This window comes from Triticum dicoccoides, chromosome 3B (genome assembly GCF_002162155.2).
Source record: "Triticum dicoccoides isolate Atlit2015 ecotype Zavitan chromosome 3B, WEW_v2.0, whole genome shotgun sequence".
In the NCBI taxonomy this organism is placed as follows: Eukaryota; Viridiplantae; Streptophyta; class Magnoliopsida; order Poales; family Poaceae; genus Triticum; species Triticum dicoccoides.
Window position 1 is genome coordinate 569,978,477 of NC_041385.1, and position 11,150 is coordinate 569,989,626.

An 11,150-nucleotide genomic window follows, 5' to 3' on the forward strand; every position below is an offset into this window, starting at 1 on the left:
GAAAAGTAAAGGTGCAAATAAAAGTAGATTGAAAGCTTATATGATAAAAGATAGACCCGGGGGCCATAGGTTTCACTAGTGGCTTCTCTCAAGATAGCATAAGTATTACAGTGGGTGAACAAATTACTGCCGAGCAATTGATAGAAAAGCGAAAAATTATGAGATTATCTAGGCATGATCATGTATATAGGCATCACGTCCGTAACAAGTAGACCGACTCCTGCCTGCATCTACTACCATTGCTCCACACATCAACCGCTATCCAGCATGCATCTAGAGTATTAAGTTCATAAAGAACAGAGTAACGCATTAAGAAAGATGACATGATGTAGAGGGATAAACTCATGCAATATGGTATAAACCCCATCTTTTTATCCTCGATGGCAACAATACAATACGTGCCTTGCTGCCCCTACTGTCACTGGGAAAGGACACCACAAGATTGAACCCAAAGCTAAGCACTTCTCCCATTGCAAGAAAGATCAATCTAGTAGGCCAAACCAAACTGATAATTCGAAGAGACTTGCAAAGATAACTTAATCACACATAAAAGAATCCAGAGGAGATTCAAATATTTCTCATAGATAAACTTGATCATAAACCCACAATTCATCGGATCTCGACAAACACACCGCAAAAAGAGTTACATCAAATAGGTCTCCAAGAAGATCGAGGAGAACTTTGTATTGAGATTCAAAGAGAGAGAAGAAGCCATCTAGCTAATAACTATGGACCGAAAGGTCTGTGGTAAACTACTCACAACTCATCGGAGAGGCCTTGGAGATGATGTAGAGGCCCTCCGTGGTCGATACCCCCTCCGGCGGAGCACCGGCGAAGGCTCCAAGATGGGATCTCGCGGATACAGAAGGTTACGACGGTGGAAATAGTTTTTCGTGGTCGCTTCTGATGTTTTCAGGGTACGTGGGTATATGTAGGAGGAAGAAGTAGGTCGGTGGACGCTCGAGGGGCCCACGTGGATGGGGGCGCGCCCACCTGTAGGGGGTGCGCCGGGCACCCTCGTGGCCGCCTCGCTTGTTTCTTGACTTCCACTCCAAGTCCTCTGGATTACGTTTGTTTCAAAAAGATTGCTCCCAAAGGTTTCATTCCGTTTGGACTTCGTTTGATATTCCTTTTCTTCAAAACACCGAAATAGGCAAAAAAAACAGCAATTCGGGCTGGGCCTCTGTTAGTAGGTTAGTCCCAAAAATGATATAAAAGTGTAAAGTAAAGCCCATAAACATCCAAAACGGGTAATATAATAGCATGGAACAATCAAAAATTATAGATACGTTGGAGACGTATCAACCGCCATGGGCTCTGGTGGTAGGATTCAACAACCTACCGCCAGGGGGTGTGGCGCTACGGTTAAAAACAGAGGAGATTCTCTGTTCTGCCCCTCATCTAAGGCCAAACCTTAAAATATACCAACATCTATCAAATATTAGATTGATCAACTAGCAAGCACATACATAACTTAACTCAACATAGTTCATTACATCCACGAATAACACATGTTCAAACTAATTAAAACATGACTCGGTTCGAATGACATTGGTTGAAACTAATAGCTCAAGCTTGATGACACATTTTCTAAATAGGTAACATCACTCTCATACTTACCAGACATTCAATTTGATCGTCATGCACTTGATTAGCTTTAGTTGAAAGTCAGTGTATCCTGCCCAATGACCCAACACACCATTTGTTTTGTAGAACTATGCCCATGCAGCATGGCGAGCCATATTCTTCGACATGCCTTGTTCAATTGCCCATCCTATGACCTAGCCGGGTTTCCTCAAGTCCATCTCACGGAATTCTTCTTTGCTGGCAGTGAACGCAATCTCAACTGTCAAAGCGTGTCTGCAAGCATATTCCCGGTCTTGCAGCTCATCAAGCATCCCCCTTTTTTCGTTCACAAGCTTTCGGAAAGCTTTTTTCTCCTTAGCATCAGAAGGTTCCTCGATAACGTGATACTTGCTAAAATCCTTCATGGTCGCATTTGCCTCATCACAACTCTTCAACCATGCTTCACATTCCCTCTTCAAGCAATGGTGTCGCTCCGACATGAGCTTCTCACACGCTATGTTCATAGTCATGGATTGAATGTCCATCCTACATTAATATACGGGTTTAAGATGACATACAACAAAACAGAAAATAAATTCAATGGAGTGCAACACTTAGTTACTTGATATGACATACAACACCAAGTTCTTAATGAGTTCAAATGTTAAGGGTACAAGTCATAGTAGTTCAAATGACGACCAAGCAAAGGGTACATGTCATTGTAGTCCAAATGACAAAGATTACATAGCCTCATTCAATTCTATTTGGTGTATAGTCCCGGGGTTGCAACAAATAACATCATTTCTTTCTTTGACCCATGCCCAACGGGAAGCCCGCTTCTCGTCCGACGAGAATGGTTGGCTCACTAACCAATCAATGACCTGGCCATGATTTCCCATGTCTATCTCAGCAGATTCTCCCCTTGTCGCACACAATGATGCAAGATCATGCCTACAATTTTTTTCCGCCGTCTTGAGCTTGGTCATCTTGCTCTCCTTTTTGATTAAATTTTCAGAACAGTCAACAGTGAAATAATAATGTGAAAAGGCCCTACACGCCGCATTCAACGCATCAATGGCTTCCATCCAGAAGTTCATCTTTTCCTCAATCACTTCGCGTTCACGCTTCGCCGTCGCCTCAACAGAAAATTCAATGAAAACGAACGGTGACATCCCACATTTCGACAAGTTGCTATTAAAGTGAACTTAGGTTTAATTGCTTTCTTAAGCCTAACCTAACCCCAATTATGTACACTAATACTAGCACTAGATCTAGGTACACAAACAATTCTACAAACAATTCTAGGCACATCATACATAAGAAAATCACAAACATAACCCTAAATGGATCATAGTAATTGATTTGACCACACCAAAATGACGAACTAGGGTTTGCAACCAAATGAGCAAATGCAAACTAAACAAATAAATCAACCAATCAAAATGAGGGGAAATGAGAGAGCTACCTTGGGTGATGAAAATGGTAAGAATCCACCGGAGAAATCTCTAACAAATGAGAGAGATTTGAGAGGCTCTTGTGCTTGAAAGAGATAGGGGAGAGACTTGAGCTCGGGGGAGAGGTGAGGAGTGGGCGGGCTGAATGAGTGGGTGAGGAGTGGGGGATGAAATATCCAGCCCCTCCCAACGTTATCCACCTCCCAAGACCCTACCGCCAGGGATGCTGGCGGTAGGCTTCAGTACCCTACCACCAAGGACCATGGTGCTAGGCCCTTTTCCACGTCAGCACGAGCCAACGGCCGTCAGTCGCCGTCCAGTGACCTACCGCCGGAGCCCATGGCGGTAGACCGTGCAAGCCTACCGCCACACCTCTGGCGGTAGGCAAAAGGATCAGATCCCGAAATTTTTTCAAGGGAGGTCAGATGCTGAATTTGTTAGCCAAAAAGGTCAAAACACGAAAATTTGCCTAAATGGGCTGGCCCAGTGGCTAGCTACTGCTGGGTGTATGGGATTGTGCAATCTGCCGCACAGAGCGGCAAATAGGAAGGCCCTGTTTTTCCTAGTGTACAATACCCACCGCCTCTTCCCGTCGCCAAACCGTCCCGATCCCCGAGTTAAACAGGACGCGCCTCGATTCCCGGCACACGAGCCGGCGAGCCGCGCAGCCTTCGACTCCGAGGGGAACCGCTCACAGGAGCACCACCGACCCGCGGACATGGCCGAGGAGGGGAAGCACCTGGAGACGGGCCGGGCCGACCGCTCCGTCTGGCTCATGAAGTGCCCGACCATCGTCTCGCGCGCCTGGCAGGAGGCCGCCGCCGATGCCGGAGGCCCCAACCCTAACCCTAACCCCGTCGTCGCCAAGGTCATCCTCTCCTTCGACCCGCTCAGCACGGACGAGGACCTGAACCAGGCAAGAGTCTCCCCCTTCGCTCCCGTTTGCGTGGCTTTGCCTCCATCGAAACGTAGCCGCTAAGTTATTCCAATGTATGTTGTTTGGGGTTGTGGTGGGCGGAAGGTGAGCTCCGAGATAAACCAGCTAACCCCTACTAGGATCGCATTGCCTAAACGATGATGAACTATTGGATTTTCTTTCTGTCTTGAGCACGAACTTTTCTGTCCAGGCGCATTACTAGAATGGTGAACTATGTTTGCCTTCAGTTGCGTTACTGTATGCTTTAATTGATGTTAGTTTTTCAGATATGTAAGGCCTGTCTCTAGTCCGTATGTTTCACCTCGAAGTGCCATGGGTAACTTATTTTTGCAGACTTAACTCGATCAATTTGAGCAATTATAGCACTGCACTTTGGATCTTGATATATAATGTATGTGTGTTATTCAGAAATTTGTCGTAGTTTCTGGGAGAAAAGCCTCTGCAGTCTGGAGGCATTAAGCAACATTCTGGACTGAAACAAATCGTGAAAGGGCTTAGCGTAACTGTGTAAGCATGTATGCTCTACAACGAGGCTTAAAAACTAACGCTATCTCTGGTGGTTAAACAGTAGTGCCCTGTACATGGCTTTTTCATTTTTCCTTTCCAGAACTCGGTTGTCAGTTTTTATGCCTACAGTCATATAAATGCTGTTCATATCTCTCTCTTTGTGCCCCAGTTTCCCCAGAGGCCATAAGACAGCACTCTTCACTAAATTTGTATAATAACATCCATTTGAGATGTTTTTGTGATGGTACCTATCTTTCTTATATGGTGTTAGTGAAATAACAGTTCAAGATGGAGATGGCTCAAACTGGCAATGGCAACACACCGAAGAATTACTCTTTAAATATGTTCAAGGATTTTGTGCCAATGTGTGTTTTCTCTGAGTCTAACCAAGGTAATATGCTGTCTTTAACCTTTTTATGATATCCACATGCATTTAATTTGTTTTTCTCAGAAAACGTTGAGACCAGTTGTTTCCGTAAGTGAGAAATAAAGAATGCTTGTTTTACCAACATATGCTTCTTAATGTAATAATAATATGTATTGCATTGTCTAATTTGGTTCAGAAGCTAGTTACACCTCATGCCAATGAACCCCACCGTAGTCCTGAAATTAAGGTGTTTAATTAATTCTAGAGTCCCGAGTCCTCAGGCCCCAATTATCTATAGTTATTGCCTTATTGGCATAATTGAGCTTTGTTTTGGGCAACGACAAGGAGCTCTAGCTATTCATTAAGTTGAAAAAGAATTGACACAGTTTATATTATAGTCCAGGTCTGATTGTACATATTGTGATATTGGGTTAGTGCTAATTTGTCGATATCATTATACTGTCAGGTTGCTCACAAATTGGGTCCTCTTGTCGAACTATTTCCTTCTATAAGTCTGTTTAGTTTGAACTTGCTGTTCAAGCACCTTGTTAATGTTTCAGTTCTAATTAATCCACTCAATATATGGTTTGTTGTGGGCTCTCTACATTTTAGATTTTGCAAGCAACTTCATACGTAGTCATTTCAATATACCTACCGACTCATGTCATGTGTATCTCATCTTTTAGTATCCATTTTTTCTGTACAGTTTCTTGGTTATGTCTTGTCACGTCGTACTGGCTTCAGATACGTTTTATGCTGTTGCCTTTGGAAGTTTTTGTGGTAGATTCTCCTCTACCACATGTTATATGCACCCTGCTGAACCAATACAATTTACACAAGCTGTTTATTCGGAACAACACAGCACTATTTTTTTTTCTGCGTCACATAGTTATTGTGTTCTGTTTATTTCAGGGAAGCTTGCATGCGAAGGAAAAGTCGAGCACAAATTTGACATGGAACCGCACAAAGAAAACCTTTCAGACTATGCAAAATTATGCCGTGAGAGGACTAAAAATTCTATGATTAAAACAAGAAAAGTGCATGTGAGAAATTTAATTTGATCTTGCCCTTTTCTGTCTCTTACATCTTCCAAGTGTTGTCACGTAAATTTACCTTTCCCCTTCATTTCTTTGTAGGTACTTGACAAGGAGCATGTGAACGTGCGCACAATGATTAGCATGATTGGTGGCGGGCCTCATTCTGGTCCAAAGGTAGTCGTCCTTGCTCAAGATAGCTAAGACAACTCTCAAGATTGCTAGGGGTCTTGAGAGTAGTAATAAATGGTTCTGAAGTTAGGATTTCCATCTTATACCTTACATGTTATGTTTTCAACAATTACCTTTTCTGGCAACAAAAGCATTCCCAGTAAACAGATTGTTTGAATTGGTCTTCTTTTAAGAGTCTCATCACTCGTAATTTTCGTGCTTATCAGGACAAGAAGAAGCCGGTGCCAACCAGAACTCCTGAAGTGAAAAGAACACGAAGGGATCGTGGGGATATTGAAAACATCCTATTCAAGTTATTTGAGAGGCAGTCGAATTGGTCACTGAGGCATCTAATGCAGGAAACTGATCAACCAGAGGTATTTTGCCTGATTCCTAGAAGCATTTATTTACTGATAAGATGTTGATCCGTTGCTTGCTACAGTTACTGCATTCATTTGCGACCTGATGGCACCTTATTTATGCAGCAATTCCTGAAGGAGATAATGAACGATCTTTGCGTCTACAACAAGAGAGGACCGAATCAAGGGACGCATGAGCTCAAGCCTGAGTACAAGAAGTCTGTTGAGGACACTAGCGCGACCTGAAGTCTATATCATCTCTTATGATATGACCTGAGAGCTAGAGGCTCATATGCTCTGGTAAGTTGAATGTGGGTCATCGACAGATTCCGAGTCCTGCCTGTTAATTGCTGATGAATCGCCTGTGCTTCATCTGGTTGTTCTTCGCAAAAGTAGCTTTTTATGCCGCATAATCCTCGAGATATCTTCTTATACCACGGTTTGCTGTATCAAAGATCCTGAGTTTTCAGCATCTTGTGTCCCGAAGGTAAAGTTGTTGATGTTTCTGTGTATATGAAGTCTTGGTCTTCTCTGCCTTATGGGGTGTTTGGATTGTGATCAAAGCCTACTGTACCAACTTTTTGGTCATGACCAAAAATCCTTGTTTGGATTATACCAATCGTAATTGTTTGTGCAGCTGCGCATTCCATGAGCTTGCTGCAGGCCTGGAGTTATACAACTTACCTGCTTCCCGGGCTTGAACCAGATATTTTAGAGAAAAGGTGAAGGCCAAGCCTGACAGAAGGCTTGAACCTTGCCCGACTTTAAATAAATAAAGCCATCAACCATACAGGATTACAAGAGCAACGTTGAAAATAAAAGCGAGACAAAAGAAAAAGGTTCCATGTACATATTAGAATAGACTCAAACACCACCCTGGCTGCCATCACCAGCAAACCAACAGGACCACGAGATGAGAGCACACCGTGCTTGCATTGTGTGTTGCTGACCGCATCCAAGAGACCACCAAACATGGTTTGGCTCTGCGGCCGCAAAGGCCCACTACCCTTCGCCCAGGCTCAATGGGTGCCGCATCAGCGGTCGGCAGAGTGGCTCCTAGAACCCAGAGCCATGGTGCCCAAGCTGTGAAAGGAGGACAGGAGAAACAGACCTGCAAGCAACGATAACCAACCACACGGGCATCGTCGTCGGCATCGGAAAGGCACCATGCTGGGCGAGAGCTGATGATCGAAGGTGCAATCCATGGGGCGGGCCAAAAGGGTCAGCACCAAGCAGTAGCTAGGATTTTCTGCCAGGGTGGTCCAATGGACATCGTCGTTTTATACCACGAAATACAAAATATCCACATACTAGTACTCCCTCCGTCCCAAAATTCTTGTCTTAGATTTGTCTAAATACGGATGTATCTAGTTACGTTTTAGTGTTAGACACATCCGTATCTAGACAAATCTAAGATAAGAATTTTGGGACGGAGGGAGTATATGATTTGCAAAAGCACATATTAATAGGGTGTTTCAAAGCACATGAAAAATCATGTTTCAAGTCCTCAAGCGTACAAGAAAATAACACACCTTATTTGTCGGGAAAGTCTCGATTATAACATTCTCATTTACTCTGAAGAAAACATACCACTTAATGTATTTGATGAAATTTCTTCGGTTCTCTTCATTTTGCAACAATCCTACAATAAAAAGATGTCCAGTTTACCAATTTTCAGCTCAAATGAACTCATAATAATTATTGAGCTCAACTTGTCAATTCCGAGTTGCCAAAAATGAAGTTTGCACTTACTGCTAAAATTGTTCAGTCCTTCAAAGTGCAATTATTTTACACAAGGGAATCATACTCTAGAAATGCAACTAGGTGAGCAACCTATATGATGCAACAACAATAAGCACACAAGCAAGCAAAGGATATAACACAATATAGCTTGCACAAGTAAAGGTGAGAGATAACCAAAAGTGGAACCGAAGGAACCGAGGATGTGTTAGCGAAGTTCCTTCCTTTTGAAGGGAAGTACGTCTCCGTTGGAGCGGTGTGGAGGCACAATGCTCCCCAAGAAGCCACTAGGGCCACCGTATTCTCCTCACGCCCTCACACAATGCGAGATGCCGTGATTCCGCTATTGGTGCCCTTGGAGGCAGCGACCGAACCTTTACAAACAAGGTTGGGGCAATCTCCACAACTGAATTGGAGGCTCCCAACGACACCACGAAGCTTCACCACAATGGACTATGGCTCCGCGGTGACCTCAACCGTCTAGGGTGCTCAAACACCCAAAAGTAACAAGATCCGCAAGAGATTAGTGGGGGGAATCAAATTTTTCTTGGTGGAAGTGTAGATCGAGGCATTCTCAACCAATCCCTAGAGAATCAACAAGTTTGATTGGCTAGGGAGAGAGATCGGGCGAAAAAGGAGCTTAGAGCATCAATGGAGCTTGGAGGTGGAAGAGGTACTCAACTTGGAGAAGAAGACTCCCCTTTAATAGTCAAGGGATGAATCCAACCATTATCCACTTAACCAGCCCGCGACTTGCGGTACTACCGCACCAGACAAGCGGTACTACCGCAAGGCATTGCGGTACTACCGCAAGGCGGTGCGGTACTACCGCACCCACGGCAGACACCAGAGGAGGCCCTTTTGTGTTGACGCTACGAGCGGTAGAACCGTCGGAACGGTACTACCGTGCGCCCTTGCGGTACTACCGCAAGGCAGGGTTTGACTGGGTTGGGAAGGCACGGATGAATAAAATTACATCCGTGACTACTTCTGCTGAGTTTAGATCGGTGCAAAAATCCGACACAGCACTACCGCATCCAGGGAGCGGTACTACCGCATAGGGTGCGGATGCAAAAAATTACATCCGCCCCTACTTCCGCGCGGGTAGCAGTACTGGGCCAGAAGTCACGGTACTACCGCGACCTCGGAGCGGTACTACCGCGAGGAGGTGCGGTACTACCGCATCCCCAAACGGTACTACCTTGAGCCTCCGCGGTACTACTGCTCCCTTGAGCAGTACTACCGTACGCCACAGTACACTATCACTTGGGTCGTTCATTTTGCAAAGACACGGATAACAGATCGGTGCTCCAAGGAGGCAAGGGGAAAGGTGGTGCAAAGGAACATATGTGTACGTGATGATTCCACCCTAACCTTTCCGAAGCGGACCGCCTCTTACTAGTATGGCTTCCCTACGACTCAAATCCACCAAAAGGAAACGTAGAAAAACACCGTCTTCACTAGGCTCCGAGGGGCATCGAACAATCTTGTGCCAACATAGGAGATATCTGAAATGCTCAAAGCACACGGTTAGTCTGCAAAAGCATTGTCATCAATCACCAAAACTACTTAGGGAGAAATATGCCCTTACAATCTCCCCCTTTTTGGTGGACTGATGACAATATGGGATTTGCTCAAGAGAGAACACAAATGAATATAAGCTATCCCAACTTCTACAAAGTATAGGCAGGCTCCCACTAGATGTGTGCACTCTATATGAATGCTTTGGACTGCATGGCACACATGCTAGGATCAACACTCCCCCTATATTTTGTAGACGAGGCATTCCATGCCACGAAATAAATAACACTAAGCATGATCACTAAAAAAAAATACACTTCCGTGATGATACGTGTTTGTCACAGCAGGTCGCGTTTTTTGTCATGCATGTACATCCATGACAAATTTATGATAGAATCAAGATAGTCATACATGTGCTGTCGTAGAAGTGTTCCATGACATTACCAAAATTATCATCACGGAAGTGTCCACTTCCATGACGATAAATCACGCGTCACAGAAGTGCTTTCGTCAAGGGTGACCAACACGTGGCATCCACCGTAACGGAACGCCGTTAAGCTATCGGGTCGGGTTTTGGATCCGATAACCCGTTAACAGCCCCGACCAATGGGGATTTTCCACGTGTAAAATCATCATTGGCTGGAGGAAACACGTGTCGGCTCATCGTTGGGACAGATGTCATCCACTCATTGGACAGAAGGCGCCTATGATACGTCGACACGTGGCATGACCCATCAAGTTTAAATGGGCCATCCCAACTAAAGGCCCACAAGATTTTGCAGACCATAATGGGTCGGCCCAGCTAAAGGCCCACGAGATTTTGCGGACCATAATGGGCTGGCCCAGCTAAAGGCCCACAAGATTTCGCGGGCCATATGGGCCGGCCCAGGTAAAGGCCCACAAGATTTTTGTGTGCCATAATGGGTTGGCCCAGGTAAAGGCCCACAACATTCTTGCGGATCATAATGGGTCGGCCCGGCTAAAGGCCCATGAGATTTCACCGACACTAATGGGCCGGCCCAGCTGTAGGCCCACAAGATTTTGAGGACCCTAGTAGGCCGGCCCATTAACTGGTTGCCATGTTTTGGGCCAAATGCCGGCCCATATTTGATCCGGTCCATTAATGGCCTGCCATGTTCCGGGTCTAATAATGGCCCATATGAGATCCGGCCCGTTAAAATCCTCCCACGTTCTGGGGCAAATCACGGCCCAGATCAGGTCCGGCCCTTTAAGAGGCTTTGGCCTCAATTATGGCCCATATCAGATTCGGCCCGTTAACTGAACGCGATGCTTTTGGGCCCACTTGCAAAAGGCCCATTTAGTAACTCGGCCTGATATTAGTTTCGACCTGTTAAGGGCCCGTTTAACATTTCGGCCCTATATTAATTTCAGCCTGTTAAACGCCCGTCATATAGTTGGGCCTAACTACGGCCCGGTTTGCATCCGGCCTGCTCGCAGCCGATATCTGATTGTGCCAAACAAGGACCGAGACAA

The 11,150-nt window shown here is 45.1% G+C and overlaps 1 protein-coding gene across 1 annotated transcript; it reads left to right on the top strand.

Moving 5' to 3' along the window:
• The first annotated feature begins 3,645 nt into the window (after positions 1-3,645).
• Positions 3,646-6,907, top strand: LOC119281575 (general transcription factor IIF subunit 2-like). Its single transcript, XM_037562065.1, has 6 exons — positions 3,646-3,936; positions 4,747-4,855; positions 5,744-5,874; positions 5,968-6,042; positions 6,264-6,413; positions 6,522-6,907. The coding sequence occupies exons 1-6, from the start codon at positions 3,739-3,741 to the stop codon at positions 6,639-6,641; spliced, it is 783 nt and encodes a 260-aa protein (XP_037417962.1). The 5' UTR covers positions 3,646-3,738; the 3' UTR covers positions 6,642-6,907.
• Positions 6,908-11,150: the final 4,243 nt, after the last annotated feature.